The sequence below is a fragment of the Thermobia domestica genome, chromosome 9, assembly GCF_964235325.1.
Source record: "Thermobia domestica chromosome 9, izTheDome1.hap1.1, whole genome shotgun sequence".
NCBI lineage: Eukaryota > Metazoa > Arthropoda > Insecta > Zygentoma > Lepismatidae > Thermobia > Thermobia domestica.
The window spans coordinates 88,731,218-88,754,084 of record NC_137462.1 but is presented as its reverse complement, the minus strand read 5'-3'; the positions used below and the strand labels follow the sequence as shown (position 1 = coordinate 88,754,084).

The 22,867-nt window shown below is 34.6% G+C and overlaps 1 protein-coding gene across 3 annotated transcripts in view; it reads right to left on the bottom strand.

Annotated features, from left to right (window-relative positions):
• Myo61F (unconventional myosin 61F) overlaps positions 1 to 22,867 on the bottom strand; it is a 277,176-nt gene that overhangs the window by 152,562 nt on the left and 101,747 nt on the right. The window contains exon 2 of one of the 3 annotated variants that reach the window (XM_081771502.1): positions 13,084 to 13,156. The exons of the other annotated variants lie outside the window; for them this stretch is intronic. Within the exon in view, the coding sequence (XP_081627628.1) occupies positions 13,084 to 13,109 (26 nt within the window). The 5' untranslated portion in view covers positions 13,110 to 13,156. The remainder of the gene's footprint in view (positions 1 to 13,083; positions 13,157 to 22,867) is intronic. 3 annotated transcript variants of the gene reach the window in all.

Genomic DNA, 22,867 nt, shown 5'->3' with positions numbered 1-22,867 from the left:
TTTGAATTATCGAAACCGTAATTTTTTGGTTCGTTTTTGTGCGCTTAATACAAGCTCTTTGCGAGATACTTTGTTTCATATTAATAATTAAAATTGAAGTATATATTTTTTAAACATTAGAATAAAATTATATTACAGCAATTTTAGATTATATCAATACAAAATAGAAGTATATGTTTTATTCAGCGTTTACACTCAATTTTCTACCTTCCAAACTAAGCGACACACTACAGTTTATTAATATTTACAACTAACGTTTTGGACTATGATACTGTTGAGAAGTGCACCTGGTATCCTTGGATGCTTGTCATGGTTGCAGTAATAGGGTTCCGTTCGAAATTCTTTAAATGGGTAGGCAATGGAAGATGTTCGGTGCATCTAACAATATAGAATTTTACACAGAAATGAGTAAAATTCCCGAAGTTGAATATAATTTGGTAAATATGATTACAAGAATTTCATTGGTTTTGAGTCATTTTGAAAATTTTCTTAGCGTTATTTTTAGAGGGAACAAAAATAATTTGGGGGGTGCAATCCCCCCCTCTAGACCCTCCCTGGCTATGGACCTGGTCTCTCCTTCTTAAAACAACTATGCATTGTCTAACTTCCTAGCGAAATGCAATTCTTTTCTTTCATCCTTCACAATTCCAACATAAAATCTAATATCGGTTATATGGAACCGGTAATAAATATGTGAGGAATTAACACTCATTTCATTTGTTTTTGTCATACGGACAGATCGGAGATTACAGAGCGCTCAGAATCATACAATTGATCGAAGACCCGGCGGAAAATCCCATAATAATAATAATAATAATAATAATAATAATAATAATAATAATAATAATAATAATAATAATAATAATAATAATAATAATAATAATAATGACCCACACTTCATAATTGTTTAAAAATTTCCAAAGAATTAATAATTCTAGTGTCCCCTTTAAAATTAGAGTAGGTGGCAACCAGTTCATGTTGAATATATAATGCCAGGGGAATGACATGGGGTCTCTGTAACTTTGTCACTGCTGTGGTGGGAAAGCAGAAGCACTTTCCTTCTAGCGTCCAAGGTGAACCCATGCAACCGTGGATAGTCCCAAGGTGGAAGCTGGGTAACGAGGATATCCTCCTGTCGCACTGCAGCGGTTGCTCTGCTAGCAGATAAAAGCGGAACTCTCGGCCAATTTCATTTTTGAAGTCTTTCGCTTAATGAATAAAAGCCAACCGCAAGACTCAAATCCGTGAAGGTAAACTTAAGTTTCGTGCTTCGCTCAAACTGACACTGGAAAATTGGTCAAATCAACCCACGAATGGACAGTTTTCCAGAGAGGACAAGGAGAAATTTATTGGTTGATAAGACTCGTAAGCGTTTGATGACCGAAATCACCATTCATATATTCATAGCGGAATAAACTTCGAGAAATACAGAGACAACAGAACAAAGATTACTTACTTTCGATTAAAAAAAATAAAAAAACAAAAAAGTACAAAATAATTCTCAAAATCTTTTTAGTAGGCTGATCACTGTATTTAATACACTGAAGATAAAACGTAACCTCATTATATTACATATATTAAACTAGAAGTCCCTATTACTTTACGGACATATTTTAATATTTTTGCCTAAATACTTTTTCAAATATGAAAACAATTATTACAACTGGGATGAAAAAATTGAAATTTGAATATTTCACTAATCAAGCTCATTTATTACCATTATTGTAAGGAAATTACTACATAATTATTTAAAAAATACTAAACGTTTACAGTTAATTTTTAGAACTCTATAAATTAAAAATGAAATTGATTTTATTTATGTTCATATCACGGGAAAATGGCTAAACCGTTTGAAATAAATTTCTGCATATACTTAATATCAACCTTGAACTAATCATGTCACCTCGCTTAAAATGCACAGCTTAAAGAGGGTTCAAAATTTACGACAAACATGAAGTATCTCACGAGCTCTTCAAGTTAAGAAGGTAAAAACTCGATATTTAAACACTTATTAAAATAATTCAAACATATTCTTCAGGCTTATTTTTTTTAAACTCCGCTGAAGGAACAATTTCTATAATATATCATTAAATAAATAAAAATAACACAGGTCTGCAACCAAAAAGCTGTTTGCATAAGTTAGCTGATTTTTACGCTTCTGGGTGCACCGAAGTCGAAAATGATCCCCGTTTCTTCCTGGGACGTCAAGTTTTTGTACAATCGAAATACAACGTGGTCAAATAGCTAGCTGGAAATCGCTAAATTGCAAATGCATCACGAAAATAAAAATGAACATGGAAGATTAAATGTATTTGTGCTACCTGAAACATGAAAAAACATGTATATTGGTCCGGATGGTGATCACTGATACATATCGTAATGTGCCATGAACGAGAGTACGAGATTACAGAGATAAAACAATAAATCTGTTTATAAAACGAATTTAGTAACATCACATCTTAGATTTGTAAAACGTTGGTAAGTAGTTCTGGCTACACTGTTTGTTGCTCAAATACTACGAGTACGCGGGGTTTTGTTGGCCATAGTATTAGAAAACTCATATCCGTATCAAGACATCAGTTCAATGACTCCAACTCAAAAAGACGTTTGGGTTGCCTTTACTGTCGTCATCAAAACGTTTTTGGGAAACCAAAAGGATCCACAGTACAAGGAAATGGTGGAAAAAATGTTGCACGCGTTCCGAAAGTTTGGTTGCTCCATGAGCTTAAAAGCCCACTTTCTCAACTCTCACCTTGACTACTTTCCTGACAATGTGGGAGCAGTGAGTGAAGAGCAGGGGGAGCGTTTCCATCAAGTTATCAAAGAAATGGAACGACGGTATCAGGGGAACTGGGGTGTTATGATGATGGCAGGCTACTGCTGTATGTTGTTTACGGATCTTCCGGCAGCCACCTACAAAAGGACAAGCTCCAAACGAAATTTGACCTTTTAAAAAAGACGATTTCACAAGCAATCTGATTAAGGTGGCATTAGTTTTTTGTCTTCAGGTTGTGCGTGTTTCTGTACCTTAATTTGGGTTACGCTGTTAATGGTGTTTCTGTAAATCGCATATTTGTGTTCATATTTTTGTTCAAGAATGACCACCCGTTTGTTCGAAGCCCAGACGTCCCAGAACAAAACGGTTGTCACTCCTGGATTCAGCGCACCCCAACACATACGAATCAGTTAAGGGCCTTCACTACAGCGAAATTAAACTACCGCTAATTTTAGAGTTTTTCTGTAATATCTTCAAAACAAATAAAAAATATTCGAAAAGCAGAAACGTAGTGAACTAGATAATACGATTTTGCTTGTGATAACTATCACAATTCATCTATCTGCTTTTAGTATGCCGCTATTTACATAACCCGCAAAAAAGCCAAATCTATCTACAATTGCAAATGGAAAGCAGATAGATGAGTTGTGATAAGGGTATCACATGCAAAATAATATTGTCGAGTGCACTACATTTTTGCTTTTCGAATATTTTTCTTTGGTTTGAAGGTATTACAGAAAGAACTAAAATTAGCGGTAGTTTAATTTCGCTGCAGTGAAGACCCTTAACTAAACTGAAACAGCTTAGTATTGTTTATTTTTGCAGACCTGTGTAATCCAAACACACCTTTCAAAAATTTACCATAAACGTATCCTTGCCGTGCAAAGAACAGTTATTTTACATAATTACTTCTAAATGTGAGTGAGAACATACCGCTGACGTTTGCGTTATTCTAGCCAAATTTGTGTAATTTTCAATATACATTATGTATATCAAGACAAGAAAAATATGCTAATAAACGGTAAAGGGAAAAAGACAACACACACTTATTTTTCTTTAATATTTATTTGATACTAGCAGCGTTCACCCCGCTTCGCTGCGGTCACCCCGGAACGCAATAAACTTTGTTACTTAGATAATTTTTACTTTTTCGCTTTCAAGTGATATGATAAAAACCATAGAAGATTGCAGTAAATGTTAACATTATATCGCCTGTCATTTATGTTAACCCGCCCCGCTTCGCTGCGGTCACCCCGGAACGCAATAAACTTTGTTACTTAGATAATTTTTACTTTTTCGCTTTCAAGTGATTGCAGTAAATGTTAACATTATATCGCCTGTCATTTATGTTAACCCGCCGAGTGACACGGTCATGCGGGTTGCATATAAATACGTTTATTTTTACCTATGATGAATAACTAACAAAGGATTTGTACGTTATGGACACTTGAATGGTCAATTATCTCAAGACACTGGTAATTAAAAATTAAAGTGATATGATAAAAACCATCTAGGGTCCAAATCCTAATAACCCCCCAAAAATAAAAGAAATTGGTTCAGCCGTATTAGCGTGATGAGGGAACAAAGGATTTTGTACGTTCTCTTTTATATATAAGATAATGTTCAGGGGGAGAAACTTGCAACAGAAGCCATGAAAATATAAAACAACACCGGAAAACACCAAATCTTATTATAAGAAATGAAAGGAAACAATCAAACCTTAAATTTATTTCATTTCTTTATTTCCACACAACAAATGAAATTCATTAATTAAAATTTGAAGTTCTAAAACGAGCAATAATGATTTTTTTTACTTTTTTTTTTAACAAGCTTAGGCCCGAGTGCAGCTTTCCCCCAATCTTCCTGATATTGTGGATCTCTTGTAGCAATTGCTAATTCAACGTGCTCCCCATGAAATTAAAAATGATTTTAAAAAAAATATATTTATATATTATATAAATGAAGTGATAAATTACAGTTTTAAAACATCAAGCGTGTTACTAGGGATACGTACGAGTCGAGATTTAAGCCTGTCTCGACTCGACAATATGTTTGTCTCGATTCGAGACGAGAGAAAATATGCACACATCAGCCAGAACATTATAACTACATACATGGATGCAATGATCCTTGGTAGGTCGCTGGAGAGAGATGGCACCACATGTGCACACACACACACAATAATTGCTCATTCAGATAATTTTTGAAGTTCACTTTATCGCAATAGTTTTATACAAACTAGATAATCTATTATTATTATTATTAGTAGTAGTAGTAGTAGTAGTAGTAGTAGTAGTAGTAGTAGTAGTAGTAGTAGTAGTAGTAGTAGTAGTAGTAGTAGTAGTAGTAGTAGTAGTAGTAGTAGTAGTAGTAGTAGTAGTAGTAGTAGTAGTAGTAGTAGTAGTAGTAGTAATAATAATAATAATAATAATAATAATAATAATAATAATAATAATAATAATAATAATAATAATAATAATAAAATAGCAAATATATCACACACTATTATTATGCTCGTAGTTCTCGTAATGAAGTTAAATATAATCTAGTTTGACTTGCGGATCCGTGACTACACGCTCTTCAATGATGCATATAGGTCAATGTAGCAGTGTAATAATCGCTCATCTAATATCTTACAATCATAATTGTATCAAAATCAACTATAGTCTCAAAATGGAAATGATGGGCTGACAGATAAGGTGGCAGATTGTCTGATTCTTGCAATGCTGTGAAATCCTTGTCATTGTTTTTTACTGCCAGTTTCTAACTAAGAGTGATTCAGAGAGTAGCTATGCGGGCAATTATCAAAGACAAAAAATTATTTGTATTTGTTTGCAGTTATTCTACGCAGAGACGTGTCTGAGTCAGAGGTCACGATTACTCAACACTGCTACTTTGACACGCTTCCACGGATTTCGCACGACTGCCGTGCCCACTACCTGAGTCAAATAAAATACGCGGTTGATTCAAGATGACAAAGACTAACGAAGCAGTTGCGAGTTGTGTGTGTACGTGTGTGCGTTGTGAATGACACGCAACGGATGCGTTGGCACTGCTATAAAGAAATATTCACTCTCACGACCCTGCCTCTGGCGACGCTGGCACATGTTCAAAAACCAGCTGATGCATGGGAATGTAAAGTATGAATAATTTCAGAATACCGAACTGAACGGTCTACCAAGTTATGAGCTGAAGCTAGTTATATTGAACATTTTGACTACAAACATGAATATCATTATTATTATTGCCCCAAATCTTGAACATACCATTCCTACACATGCAAGACTGCAGTTTTAACGTGAAACCAAACTCCATGAGCTCTCCCACTGGGAATCGAGTCAGGTCTCCCACATGAAAAGTAAGAAAATTAACCATTGAGAAACAACCGAAAGGTATATTAGTTACCATAGATTTTGTTTTATTCGGTTGCGTTAAAGTCAGTGAATTTCTAACATCGAACACATTTTTATCCTTACGAGAGGTCGTACCGCAGTTTTATACATCACCCACTTTTTCATAGGTAACTTGTATTCTGCAGAAAATTTCCTTTAAATTGATGCCTATTTTATTGTATATTTATGCTTACTTATGTATTTTTTTTAAAAAAACTTATTAAACCTTACAAAAAGCATAAAATTACATGCAGTTGCTTCAAAAAAAAAAAAAACGCTTCTAGATAGCTAAGATGTTACCGTTTTTACTATGATATATGTCGACAGACTGACAACCATTTTATATGTCCGACACCTATGCATAGTATAGTTTGAAAGTCTGACCAACCAAATTACTCTAAATTACTCTACATACTTAAGAAAAACCGTTTATATCGGTAGAGTGTATGTAAAAAATCTGAAAAGCTCTTTACAAATCGAAAAATCTATGCACAATAACATGCTCGTTTCTGTTGAAGCAAAAATGAGCTTAATTATTATATAGCCTGTAAGATTCTGAAACGGGGGCAAAAAGTGACCTACATATCACACACATACTGACACAAGTGAATAAAATAATATGCAATTTGTTGGGAACCTAAAGCTTGAAAAGGAATTTCATACAGTATTTTATTATATTATATGCTGGTGAAATTGTACAATGAAAGCTTATATATACAACAATCGCTGTTCATATTTTTTCCCCTTTTAACATTTATTGCATTTGTTGTACAGTTTGTAACATTTATTTGGGAGAGGCTTCGCTGTATATGCTTTCAAATTGTTGGTACAGTAAAGTATAGACTGTTGATGAACTTAAATAAAGGTTAACAAATAGTTATAAATAACTGCGAACACCTATAAGCTTTACTAAGATCGTAACGATCATCTTGTTATTATAACCATGGTAAGAGCACGGAACATCTCTCTCACACATTCAGAAGAGGAAGTATGAAGAAAGTATGATCATAAACAAAGGTCAAGAAAACGAGAAAATGTCGAACGGAAAAGCAAAATAAGATCAAACAGGAAAAGGGTTGAATTGAAAGCAGTACGACAGCAAATGTTCTAACACATTAAGTCTGGTTAAAAACTCCCTCCTTTTAAATTGTCTTATTATCAAAACTCGTTTTACAACTCCACGCACAGACATGATGCTGCCTGCTGGTTCTATCACTTTTATGATCTTCTAAATAAAAAGTAAAAAATGGATGGTTTCAAACGAGCCATCAATGGAGATAGGAAGATGAAATAAAAGGCAGAAACAGGCAGAAGATGATAATAGCAATTCCTTTCTCGCCTCGATGAGTAACAAGGCCACACCTAAACCGGAAATAGGATCGGTTTGTCGATAACTAAATTGATGCAGCACGCCATAGGAGAAATGTTATCCCAGAATCACCTGATTATTATACTTACTACCCCACTTTCTTAGCAAGTTTTATTTTTCCTTAATGGACGGTAAGTAATTGGTAATTTTATCTACATTTGCTGCCGGCCGTTTCCATTTGTTAACATCTTCGTTAGTAATATGAGTTGTTCTTACACACATCTTGATTATTCGAGAGCAAATTATTTTTTATATACAATATACCTATATGAGTTGTTTCAAGCAAAACCATGCTTTTGACATGTCTTGTTTTCTTCTCAAGAAAGGTTCAAAGGCAACCTGGAGACTCTCATATTTTGCCTAGTGGTGTTGGTTTAGTACACTCATAGGGTTGGGCTATAGACTGAAATAGATGAATCATTTCCTCTCAGTTTCCATGGTACTCACCATTTTTTTTTTTTTTAAATAATACACATGCATGAAGCGAAATGTGTATTGTAAAGTCCTGCATAAACAAGACTCAAGATTATTCACACTTTTAGAATATTTTGAAAACGAAGTGTTAGGAAAAGGCACAGATTAAGAATATTGATGCCACTTAAAAAGCTGTCGAGTAAAATCTAGTAATTTACCAAGAAAGTGTAATATCTGAAGAGTCTGTATTTCTATAGGCACTACATCTCTACGTAAAGTGATAAGATTTTTTTTTTTTAATCCCATAATTAGCGATAGCGTTATTACTTTGTAATCCAACGTAAGAAAAAACAATATTGAAAAATATAAATCCTCTATCGTGCAGATCCTGTCGGTTCAAACAAAATAGTTCAATATTTACGTATAGAATAATGCTAATTCTTTTGGTACATTTACATTTCTTACGTCCACATTTAATAATATGAGTAAAGTAAACTATTACGTATAACGACTTAAAAAAAAAAAAAAAAGACATTAGGCTTGTAGCCATGTGTATGCTGGGAAATTTCAATCTGGACCAATTTCTGACCTGTGAATATGCATTGGATTTTTCTTTATATTTGATATTAACTTGAAAGAGAAAATGATAGTACAACAACAACAACAAATATATACAGTATAACCTCGTTAACACGAACTTGCTTAAGCCGAACACTCGGTTAGGACGAACAAAATTTCGGTCCCGGCATCGCTGTACGTTATCTTATAGGAAGTTTTATCAGTTAACACGAATTTCGGTTAGCACGAATTACGAACTAATTTTTAGTCCCTTGAGTCAGTAAAGGTTTTGATTTAACACGAACTTTCAATCCTTTGTTTTTTTCAGATCATTTTTCTTATTTCAGATTTCACTCCAGATCAGTTTTTGTCATACAGTATTTATACAGAATACTGTACGAAAATTGCCTTATAAATAAGAGAAAAACCAGAAACAGGTATCTTTCCTCTTATGAGGTGTTGATTCTGTCCTCCGCCAAGCGCTGAACATGCAGGTGTTTGGCAGACGAGCTGGCGACAGGTCGAGACAAAACATCTTCTCTCCCCTGTAACTCCAAACTGGTGACAGCAATCATAAATACCTTTCCGTTACTAGCGGTACTCACCCTGCTAGCGGAGTTATCAATTTTATAACTTGACCTGGGTTTTTGCGTGGAAACGTTTTTTTTAAAAAAATCTTCGAAGATAGGATAATAAACTTAATGTAGTGTTTTCACTTTTCAGAGGATCGATCTCTCTCGATCTCGATCTAACTAGTCTCGATCTCGATCTTAACTCGAATTTGAGACTGAGGAGTGCTTTTCGAAATCGAGACGAGACCGAGACTACTCAGTCTCGTTTCGATACCATCTCTAGTGTTTTCTATGACATACATAATATACTGCAGTGGTATGCATAGTATGTATACTGTAGTGCGTATGTATGGAGAAAATGTATTCGAATAATAAAATTTGGGTCCCCGGTTAACACGAATTCTTTTAACACGAACTCCTGATTTTTCAGACCCTTGGAATTCGTGTTAACGGGGGTTTACTGTATATTGAACTATGAGGGCATCATAAATTTTAACAACTGTTAAAACAGTAAATACAAGTTTGCAATATGTAATCTTGATATTATTAAATCTAAACTTTTCAAAACTATTTAAATTTAACATCTGACAATAAATAAGGAGGACGCACTCTAAAACAACATGAAACCTCAAAATGAATAAATACACAAAATCTACAATGTCAGGGAAACATTTCATAGAATCAGAACTTGTTTATTTAACTTTCAATACTTGTACTCAATACTACATAGTATTTAACATTTTTAATCTGATTGTTTTTTCTCTTTTTCTTAGTTTTATTCTTTTGATTATTTTTTTGTTTCAAAAATAAAAGTATTTCTTTTACTCTGATGTTTGTAATCCGGAAATTAACACACAACTATTTTCGATCTGTATTTAGGTTCTTCGCCCGTATTGTGTAGAAAATAAAATGGCAATCATCATGGGAACGAGAAAGATGTCACATCACATTGTTTAAATACACTTTGAAGTCGTCTCGTCCATATCTGGTTTATTATTTTTTTTCTTTCTTCCATTTTGAATTATGAATGAAATGAACAAGCGCAGCTTTTCTTTTTCTCTAGTGTAGCCTAGATGTGCCTGTTTCCGCTTGCTCATCTTACTACGATTACAGTTCTGTTAATTATGTCTGTCTGTAATACGCACAGTTTTATTCTCCAACATCAAACCACGAAACTTTTGTTTTCTTCGTTTTGCTTTTCTAAGTATTCACGTTTTTTCTCAATTTTCTTCTTTTTGCTTTTCTAAGTATCCATGTTTCTTCTTTCTTCTTCTTTTTTGCTTTTCTAAGTATCCATGTTTCTTCTTTCTTCTTCTTTTTGCTTTTCTAAGTATTCATGTTTCTACCTAGCCCAAGAATTAAAATGAACCTTTTAGCATTTAAAGCTATTGTTTCTTTAAGTATATTTAGTTAGTTACACCAGTCCCCAATTAGGTTCTAAATGAATAATAGTTAAAAAATACAATAACATTTAGGAACAATGTTTTTATTAAATGTACTCATAAGGATGAAGTACAATAACTTTATTGATGGGGTAATTCAGTGTTACTGTCTTATTAACAAAAGTTTTTTACTGCACTAAAAAGAAGAAAACATTTTTGGTGCGTTAAAAAGCACAAATGGGATTAAAACTACAAAGCGCTCTTCTTAAGGTTGGATAAAGTTTTCATGGATATTAGTGAAGTTGTTCCCTCACGCCCAATGAGTTTTTTTTTTTTTTTTTTTTGTAAATTATTTGTTACTACAGCAATAAACTGAATTGTCCAACCAAAAGAAAAAAGTTTTCACTTTTGTAGTATATTTTATAAAAGCACGTTTTTCAAGTATTTTTATAGTTATTAGTTTTTCACTTTTTAGTCGCAATTCAACATTTTGAATTCCGTTGTGGAAGTCACATTATTCATGTCCTCTTACTACGAAACGAAAAATGTTCAAACTTGTTGATATAAAATTAATAAAACTTCTAGTCGTTTTGTAACCCGACTCCACTTCTGTGAGGATTTGGGCTCTATAAGCATTAGACGCTCTATAATTATTTCTAGATAATGCAGTTTTATTAGTTTTCCAGTAAAACGATAAGCTGCTGTATGAATTAGGAAATAGTTTATTATCATAAAGTTTACGTATCTACAAATTTCATAGCTCTAATTACTATGTAAGCTCGTGAAAATTAAGTTGCAATTACCGCCCTCAGGTAGTGCTACTCCTACCCTGAGTGGTTGAGATAGCATTCTCGTTTTTAATAGCTACCTAGCACAAGTTGGTTAGTGCTTTTTGTGCGTACTGGTAGTTGTTTATGGCACTACGTTTTATTTGTACCGATAACAGGTAAGCCTTTCTAAAGTAAATCTGCATCCAGTAATTCAAGTCCTGTGGGCCGCGGTGGCTCAGTGGTAGAGCGTTCACCTCTGGTGCCTGGGGTCCCGGGTTCGATCCCAGCCCCATCAAGTGAACTTTGTGGTGGACAAACACCGTGTGCGTGGGTTTTCTCGGGGTTCTCCCGTTTCCTCCCACTTTCTTCATTCCACCATTTCATTCATTACTCATCATCACCGTCTCCTTTGGCGTAAACGTGGGACGTAAAACTCTAATATTTCATTTCGTTTTTTTTTTTCAAGTCCTCCCTTCTGTAAGAGTGAAAATACCGTTGAAAGAAATGATCATATTATGATTCTAAGTATGTGTACCTAAACTGGGACTGCACGGTTTCTACTAACTAATTACCATCCTAGTAAAGAACTTTGCGATTTTACGAGATGTCAATTAAAAAAAAAAAAAAACATTTTTCATTATTTACTGATTTCTAAATACATTGTATAGTGCTAGTTTGCAATAGACCGTCATAAAAAAATGTTAATTTTATGGTTAAAATGAGTTGAGTATAAATGAAAGAAGACTAAGGAGATTGATTTCCACTGGCGGTGAATTTTTGCAAAATGTAGGAAGGCAGTATTTTATGTTTACAAGTGGTATACTACGGTTACAATAAGTGAGTCCATATGAAAGACGACTGTGTAACATATTAATTTTAATCAGCAGAGTGTTTCTCTATAATATAGGGAACATGTATTTAATGTTTAGAAGTATATAGTTATTACTGTGAAACAATGAGAAGTGCTTAAACCTACAAAAGGATCCTCTCCTGAAAATTCTTTCATCAAAATATATGATGCCCCTAAATACTGTCTTCTTAATATCTATTTCCTTACTCAACACCATTTTTCTTTTCTTTTCTGTTGTCACTGCTATTTTAATTTCGTTTCTTAATTCTTCTGTTATAACATGGCAAAATGTTCCAAATACTTTTTTGCTTGGATATCTTTAGAATTACCAGTTGATTTCGAATCGACCAGAGAAGAACGAGTCGATAAGCAGCATGCAATTTCGGTTGAAATAATTGAACACAATCCATCGATCTGATTCGGCCTAGTCGCTTCAATTTAGTCGCAACTACAGAAAGTCGATTAGTCATGCGACTAAGTCGAACAAGTCAATACAGGGCTTAACTGAATTTTCCTAGTTATTCAAGTTTCAAAACAGTCCCATTTGCATCTATAAATCATAGTTTGTTAGGGTTCACATACACAAACCAATGAATTAATTTTGAACCGTAACTTATGATGTCAATCAAAGGGATCTATATGTGAACAGCGACGTAAAGATTCATATTTTAAGCTGGGGGCAAAAAAAAAAAAGGCTTTAAAGCAGTTAGCAAGCACAGTATGTCTAATTTAGGAAACAAAAATATTTTTATTTAAGGCATGAGAGGTGGTTATTGGAAATGATCGTAGCAATGAGTTTCTTGTGCCTTTTCGAATTAGTCCTAATTTCTCGTATCATTAAGTTTTTCATTATCATCCATATGCACATCTTAGCTTACGAGGGATACGCGTGGGTCGTTCAACTAAAAATGTAATGTAATTTTGCCCTGTGTTACTAGTTTTAAACAAAGAAAGTTCTCTCACATGTATTAGAAATAAACCGAAGATACCAATTACTTACATGTTAACTGTTCTAAATGCAGCCATTGTTGTTTATCCTCCGATATATTATATAATTCCTCGAAAGCACATACCTGTAAACAAAGAAAGAAAGAAAAACTTACGTTAGAATCTGACCAAAGCCATATGAGAATTCAAATTAAAAAGTAGGTTGAAAATCCGCTCCATCATTGCTAAGATAATTGGAACACACTGCATGAGGGCGGTAGTAGAAAATCAACATCACAAAATTTATGTGACGTTATCACAATCTGTTTCCTTTTGCAAGCCGTTGTGTATATATATTATAGACTTACGTTGCACATGCTTAGGCTTCTGGACTTGTGAGAAAGGTATAAAGTGAAAACTATTCTTATGCAGCATATTGTTTACATTTAAGTATTTTACGTCACAATCAAAGTAAGTAATTCACAAGTTACATCATCTTGCTTTAAGAAAATAAGCATTTCCTTTTAAATACATACAGGGTGGCCCAAATGTAGGTATAAGCCCTTGCATTGACCAAGTATAACATTCTTTTTATGGGTTTATTTGCTTCGGCTCTTCTGAGCTTAAAATGTAAGTAAAAACACACTAACAACAAATAGTAAAGAAACTAAATCTACCTGATGGATAACAATAAAAAAATGATATAAAATGCAATAAATTCATCAGTACGGGACTGTATACCTTCTTTTGGGCCACCCTGTATAAAAGTGTGGGCAATCTTTATATACGGGGAGATTACAAAAGAATTATTACAACTTTAGCACCTACTAGTATTCCAGTAAACTTGAAATTAATGTAAATTACGTTCAATGAAAACAATATGGCGGCCCCGTTGACTCAGTGATAAGAACTCTTACCTCTGATGCATGGAGTCCTTGGTTCGATCCTAGGCGATGTCCCATCCCAACATCGTCCCCGTGAGTTTTCTTGGGTCCTCCCGTTTCCTATCACTTTATCATTCCATTAAATATTTCATAATGATTAACCTTCATTATTTATTTATTTCCTTTACCTTACAAAGCGAATTTACATGACGTTACCACAATATGTTTCCTTTCCCAAGTCCTTGTGTATATACATGATAGGCTTACGTTACATATATTTCTAGATTAGTGAGAAAAGAATCAAGTGGAAACTATTTCAATACATTGCTTTCATTTAAATATTTTACGAAACGATCGAAGTAAGTATTTCACAAGTTATAACATCTGGCTTTTCACACATTGCTTTGAGCAAACAAGTACTTCCTTTTAAATACTGTTAAGTATATGGGAAGCCTTCATATACGAGAAGATTACAAAGAATTACTAAACGTCGGAACCAAACTTTTTAGAAAAAGTATCTTTTTAAAGAAACATATTGTCCTTACAAATTAAGAAAATAAAAAAATCATACAAAAAGTTAAAAAAATGACTACACGAAAATTACTTCTTTAAAAAATTATTTACTCATGACTAAGAAGAAAAGCATGGAGAGTATTCTCATATAATTATGCAATAAATTCATTATGTACGAGAGCACTCCCCCATGCTTTCCTTTTTGTCACGCATAAGTAGAAATTTTTCTAAAGGATAATTTTCTTGTAAACAGTCTTTTTACTTTTTAGAATACAGTTTGTTCCTTTTTTTTTTTTTTTTTTTTTTTTACTTATTTGATACGGTTTGTTTTATTTTGTTGGTTAATTTGTAAGGAAAGCTAGTTTTTAATTTTTAAAAGTTAATTTAATTTTCTACCTCTTAATCACAATGAAATATATTTTCTATCGTTGTAGATTTGTTTCTTTCCTCTCCTACATGCCTACCGAGACTTGACGTCTGTCGATGCTATAGTCTGCCTGAGAAAGAGGTTCCAAAATTACACAAAAACAGATTATGTGTTTGTGTGTGTGCCGGGGACAGGGAGTAAAAGAAGAAGTTGTACTAAAACTAAAAAAAAAAAAAAAAAAAAAAACATTACGAGCTCGAAGTGGTTCGCTAAACCTATTATAATCAATCGTGCTCAATGCACTCCTTATACCTATTTCTTCATTTTACTCAGAAAATAATTTCCTTTTATGTGTATTTTATAAAAGCATTAATTGTATATTTTTACGTATTATTATTATTATTATTATTTTGTAATGTTTTTTTACATTCTATCACTTCTTAAGGTCTAGGATACTTTCACAATATCAAATGTAATTTAGAAACATACTATGCATGAAACCTGTTCAGCATTTTTGTTTGCGTAACAGAGTAGGATATATAGTTAACAGACTCCTTAAATGGGTAACCCGTCTTAAGACGCTACAAGATATGTATAGTTTGTATCTTAACCCGTCCAAAGACTCAAGTTATTTTTGTGTCCCTACTAATGACACTAATGCATTTCTTAAGCACTGGAAACTTTGGTTGACTTTCTTTTCTGCCAATATTGGGTAAAATTGTATTTTCTTGTAAACAAAAGTGAATATTTTTGAGAATATGAGAAATCGATAGGCCTATTTTGTGTGTACCGGAACTGAAACTATAGTTTACGCAGTGAAAGTAATAACATTGTAATAAATGCCACATAATTGCATCATGTGTATGTGTTATACTTATCACAAAAAAAAAACTTCATTTAAAAAAAACTTTTTTTTTTTTACGATGCTCATTTTGCCATTCGACTCGTACTACGTAATTACACAGGTAAGGAGTTAATGACTTCGGGTATTCGATTCCCTTTGGGGACACAGAAATTTCGGTACCTTCATAGCAGATTACGGTAAGTAGTCTGCTATTTCACTACAAAAAAATAAATCAGTGTTTGGACATTTTTTAGGAATGATTTTTTGTCATTGTTTAACATGTCTAAAAGTGTTCTTAAGAGTTTTATCAGTGAACAAAGCATGTCTATATAGAATGCATCCCAATAGTAGTTAATACAACTACTCCACGAGTATTTAAAATTTATCTAAAATTCAATGGCCATGGCCAATGAGCATAGGGCAGAAACAACTTTTAAATCGTAAATTGTAATGTGTAATGTGTCCTAATAGTGTTTAAAAGTCTTTCTGTGTCCGTATACCCTTTGGACACATCAGAAGTTCTGATTTACTTTGAACACGCTTAAGGCAGTTTCTAATCATTGTGAGGATGCATTCTATACATTTTTGTACACTGACAGAAATCTTCAGGGCATTTCTGGACATGTGAAACAGGGCAAAAAACAGTTTCTTAAAATGTCCCCATATTCAGACATTTTAAGTTTTTGGATTGTTGAATAAAACGGGAGGTATAGTGCTGCCAAAATGACTTGAGCCGTGGCAAAAATGCGAACTAAAGCTCACAACTAAAGCTCACATCCAGGCGTTGAGCCAATAAGGGTTCAGCTGTTGCTAAGCGAGAGAGCCTTAGTGAAAGTGAGTAGAATTTTTTTCAGCTGATAGCGCAGCGCCTGGAACGGAAGACTAGGTGTCAAGTCAATGTGCTTTTAGCGAAATCTAGTCTAGAAATGGATTGAACCAATCCATTTCAACGATGTGCTCAACGAACATTATCCAAATAAAAACAAACTGATCGTTCATAGTCCTGTGTGCGCTGTAACCCAGGAAGTATAAGATTTCAATATTTTCAGCATACCAGAGAACTGAGGATTGACGAATTAGACTACCACGGGATTATCTATCTGCCTGATATAACTAATGGACACAGCACTGTTTGCAATAATTTGGTGTTTAACGCCCTTTTTGAGTACCAAGGCTATATGCGATGAGACTTATTGCTCAAAGTGAAATCCGAAGCTTTTATCGGTTTTGTATCCGAGGCGAGTACTCCATCAAAGACGAACACGTGACCACACATACAACCAATCTTGACGGTGATCATTTGCCATTAACTAGATTTTTAAGGGGATCTCCTACCATCTCCGCTTAGGTTTCTAACTCTCCATTTGATAACATGTAAAATTTAATATGGTAATTTCTAACAAATTATTGCAGGTAATAACTTGAAATTTTTAATACAAATACACAAGACCCATATAAATCCAACCACGGTCTCCAATTTACGTTACATGCGTTAGATTAATTGCAATATATTCTTCAGTAAGTTTGGCAACAGAGAATAAAAAGTATGCTGCAGAGGGGAGAGGGCTGACCATCTGTTTGCTTGTTAGCTGCTTTTAAAAGGACGCTCTTACCAGAAAAATCACGTTGTGATTCTCACTTCTCAGTGGTTAGAATGGTCTGGACTGGAAGAGCCCAAAACCTCTTCTTTCTTCCTTTCACGGTTTGTTTGTTTCTTCCACCCCCTGCTGTCACAAGAAGACAACTTGTTTCGGAAAGCACTTTGAATTAGTAGCGAAAAGCCAAACTGAATGACACCACGGACGGATTAAAGGGAGGGGCGGTCACTCCCTCCGAGAACATTTGAATACTTCGAATAATCGGAGTAAGAAACTAGAAATTGCGTAATCTAATAAGAAAAGTTTGTTGAAGTATACAAATCAAGACGCATTTTAAGTGTCACAGCATTGTACTCTCATCCCCTCCCCTCCCAATTCCCTTCTGAAGAAGTTCTCTTTTGTTTCTTTGTTCCATATTAGCCTTTACACTTACACTTTCATTATCCAGTATTGATTTTTACCATACCATCTGCACAGAAGGCGAATAAGGTCTACGAGTCCTTCTTGCCCCCTTTTTTAAAAATTGCTAATTATAATAAAATTTATCGAAAACAATTCATCTCAACGATAAAGACTTATACTCATTCATTATTGCAATTTTAAAATAAACTCGCCGCCTGTCGCGTATGCTAGCGATCTAATATATACGAATAGATGAAAAGTTAGTTTGAAGCGTATTGTTTTTCTGTAATTAAGTCCGAATTCATATTTGTTTCTATTGTTGCATCGACAAAAGTGAGTGCTAAATCCATTTAGGCTCGTTGGTCTTTGCGAGGTCCCTAAAGATGCAAGGCCGTGGGCAGTCGCCCACCACTTGAAACGCCTCTGCACTAGAGGTCTGCACGTGCTCGGGCCTACAAAGAATGTATCACTTCGGGCCCGGGAGGGGTTCGGGCAGTAGCGTCATTTCAGATTTGGCTTGGGGAGCCAAGACCCCTTGATATATGTAAAATTTCGCATTTTTCACTGATTTACTACTATGCTATTGATAAAATTATATAAATCTCAAACTCGGGAGGGGGGCAAATGCCTCTCCCTGTCCTCCTAAATGACGCCCCTGGGTTCGGGCTGTGAATTTTTAATTATACAACCATATTTCTCGGACTTTTTCGGGCCTAACTTTGTAAATATAGTGTAAAACGATACAAATTGCACCGTTCTTTCTAGAGGACTTTTAAAACACAACTGCAAAATCAAACCTCGAATTGCTGTAAATAAAAATACAATTTTGCATTAATAATTAAGTTTCTGCAATTCGGGCTTATTTCGGGCTCATTTGATTCTCACAGAGCTCAGTCCGGGCTAGGGCCTAAATGCTAAGACATATTTTGGACTCGGGTCGGGCCTCACATTGTAAATTCACAGTCCGGGCCCGGGCTGAAAATTCCGGCCCGTGCAGACCTCTGCTCTGCACCCGCACACATTCCTTCCTAGTCCAGAAAATCTCCTCCCCTCCGCATCGTCAATAATGGTAAATTTGTTCCTCGTATATTTGCTTATTATTGTAAGAGAAGTTCAAACCAGAACTCTAAAATTTGTTCGTTCTCTGGGGTAATGTGAGTAATGCAAATTAAGAAAGATATGCGTAATATACAAATGTCAGAAAAACTTGATATCAATTTGAATAACCTTTTACGTAATGTTTATTTTAGAAATAATAAACTTATGCAAGTATATCGAGGCATCTGAAATTTAATGTTAAATAGTGGCGAGTGAGTCAGAAGGGGCGTGCACTATTCAGTTAGTCAAAGAACTCATATATGTAGCTTGAAAACTAATACTATTTAAACCAATATTGAATTAGACAAATTTGATCACTCTGGCCACAGAAAAGGCGTCACCTTCTATGGCCCACCCATCGCATGATGGGAATGAAAGACAGAGGGAAAAAAAAGACAAATTTGTAAAAAGTAGGATAACCATAATTGGAAATAGTGTGTGTATTTTTTAAGGAGGAAACCCAGAAGTACATTCTCGATATAATAATAATAATAATAATAATAATAATAATAATAATAATAATAATAATCTTTCTCACTTCAATCATAGGTTGATGCGCAAGAAGGAAATTTTAAAACTTTTCTCTCCCCTGGGAGAGCTGTTTTATAATTTGATAAGGTCTCTTCTTCGTAACTGCATCTATCCCTGATCGGGCCGCGGTGGGTCAGTGGTAGAGCGTTCACCTCTAATGCATGGCGTCCTTAGTTCGATCTCAGCTCGCACCAAGTGAACTTTGTGGAGGACAAACACCATGTGTGGGGGTTTTCTCGGGGTTCTCCCGTTTCCTTCCACTTTCTGCATTCCAGCATTTCCTTCTTTTCACAACATCACTAGCTCCTTTAACCTACCAGGCATAACTGTGGGACGTAAAACTTATAGATTTTTCTATCCTTGATCTTCCACTTCCTGTTTTTTCTTCTGCCTTTTCCCCTATCAACATGGTGATCCAATCGGAGTGCCGAATAAGATGTCCAAGCATGCTGTTTCTTTTTTTTTTTCTATTATCTTCATGATCTGTCGTCCTTCATTAGCTTCCTTTAGTACGTCTTCATTCCTTTTCCTTATACAGTATTATTATTATTACACAACCACACAAAATAAATAAAAGTTCTGTGCACTGGACCCCAGGGTATTGATTCGATGTATTTTGGTACCCAGAACCCAAATTTCGAAACTCCAGGACGATTTGACCGTGTCAACTTTGTTTTATGGGCGGAGAACGTAAGTGCTGTTTTACGTTTGCTTATGTTTATCGCCCATTTAAAAAAATATCACGGTCAATCGTCCTGGGGTTTCGAAATTTGGATTCTGGGTACCAAAATATTTTGAATTCATACCCTGGGGTCTGGTGCACAGAACTTTTATTCTTTTTGTGTAGCTGTGTTATTATTATTATTATTATTATTATTATTATTATTATTATTATTATTATTTTCCATGCGTACATTTTCTCGAAAATATCCTCCCCCTAAGAGATGATCAACAATTCATTCCTGAATAGTACTCAGCTTCTTTTCCTACTAATGACTATTTAGGAGTTTTTCCTTAGCTGAATCTCGTTATATTGTGTCTCCATTGTACGTAGAATAGGATTCGATTGCCAGTGTAAGCTCACAACTTCCGAAGTTGAGTCAACATCGTGAAAGAAATGGAGAACTATCCGAATAAAGTGGTAGCGATCTCTGGCCAAGAAAGACGAAAGGATTGTTTGATGTCATTGCACTGATCACGATCTTCTAGGTTATGAATGTTTATCAGCTGGCATGTCCAGGCCCCTATGGGCTGTATTGCTGAGTTTAGATTTTAGACTAATAAACAGCTGTCTTTAGAAAATAACCTTGTAACACAAATATGATAGTCATGAGTTCCGAACCATAGTGTCAAGTGGTATAAATCTCACTTGGGTGGTAAAATTTGTTATTAGACATTCGTGGAAATCAACTGCTCTGTTAAAATATTTCAGTTTTCTAACATTGTTATGCCTAATTATTATTAAGCATTAATAATTAATTATTATTAAGAAGAAGCTGAAAATCGAGAAACATGGAAGAAATATTTCAAGGTCCAAACTGAAAATTAAGAAGAAACGAAAAAAATCTCATCAGTCCCAGGACCGGCCAAAAGGCAGAATACTTAATAATAATAATAATAAGAAGAAGAATTTTAAAATTTCGTTCTTGATTATAAGAATACATTATACATTATAAAAGTCGTATACAAAGAAATGTATACATCCTAGAAATAGTATATACATATCAACGAAATACCTTACTACTGTCAAACAACATTTGTACTGTGTATACATTTATATTAATTCTATAGACTGTCACGTCTTTTAATCACGTGGCTCCCCAGCTTGCCTCACAACGACGAGCAAACGCCAATGATCTGAGTATTCTAATAGGGAATCGAACCTAGAATCACGCGAACAGGAGTCAAAAGTTCTAACCACAATATTATGGAACCCCTTAGTATGACGTTATGCTTGAAATTCAAATGATTCTACCAAAAACAATTATCAACGAAATAGTTTATTACATCTCTAACACATTACATTTATACTGTGCATACATCTATATTAATTACATTATGAAAAGGAGTAGAATGACTATATGCCTAAAATTAAAATGATTCTACAAAAAGCATATTTTTCAACGAAATACCTTCCTATTGTCATGTATACGGGTAATTTTATTCGTGGGTGGAAGGAGGAGTCGCCCGAAGTAAGGAAGAAATGCAATACTCTCCTATCTGATAATTGAAATCATGAATAAATTTTATTATTATTATTCTTTCTGTATATGTTCATTTTCGAGTTAATCATTCCATATCGGACTCCCGAAGAAAAAAAAAACTATCGAAACAGCTTATTGACCGTGCTGATAGCGACTACTCCCCGTCACGACACCGTTTTTCAGTTTTGTTAGTGTTAGGAAAAAGAAGAGTGAGAAAGAAGAGTAGCAGAGGGAGGCAGAGAAGAAAAGAAAAAGAGAAAGAATGAAGAAAGATAAAGGATTGGAGGAGAAAGGTTTACTGGATAATTCAGGAAATATAGTAATGAACTTGAATGGTTATTAACGAAGGATCAATTCCGAAGTGATCCGGAAATAGACACATGTCCATAAATACGAGCCTGATCTGGGTCCAGGCGTCTGCACAAGAGGGAGTTGCCCAAACCCAGCCCAAGCTAGGTGAAAATGGAATTTAATTGGTTGTAAGGTAATCCTGAATGGTAAATATTAACTATCCAGTCTCTGAACTCCATACTCTGAGATCGACCACACATTTGAATTAGCTTGGCGAGACTTCCTTTTTGAAGGAGAGAGTACCAAATTCTTTTCCTCTTTGATTCCTTCATTTTGTCACACTTCTTGCAACACAGATATTATAGCACAACGACAGTAGAATTTCCAGTAAGTGCACTTTGCAGTTCGTTTCAAGACTATTCTAAAACTCAAGGGTCACAAAATCACCCTCCCCTCTTTCCCTTTTCGAAGGGATCTTTCGGGGGGAAAGGTGAAAAATGTGGAAACAATTGGATACAATTACTAAGAACATTTTCCTTCTTCCTTCACAAGTCTCTTGTTTATGGTCATTTCATCTTGTGTGATAAGGCGGACTTCAGAACACAAAATTGCAACGCTCCAGATTCCCTACCCAAATTGTCACGCGGTTCGTATGTCAGTCTTCGAGTTTCTTCAAAGAATGTTACATTATCTGCTATGAGATCTGCAAACGATCTCCATTGTATAACTGCTATCTCGATAGAGGCAGTGGACAAAACTGAGGACAAAGCTGCCCAAAACAAGTTTTTGACAAAAAAAAAAAAAAAAGGAAGAAACAGAGACAACATTTGTTTTTAGCCAGAAGCGCTCATAAATCACTACCACGTGACGCGAAGACTATTAGGGCTAGAGGTTCAGCAGAGAGCTCTCAATTCCTGGAGAAATTCTATCCTCTACGTTGCCAAGTGTAAACGGAAGTATACATTATAATTAATCTAAATTGATCTGGGGCATTAAATCAAAAACAGAAACCATGAACATATAGGTATTGCTGTTGGAAAATATCATGGAAAATTTTGAGACGGTAAGTGCAATATCTTGTTAAATATTCACATAGAAATATCTACGTGTTATCTTATAGGGATC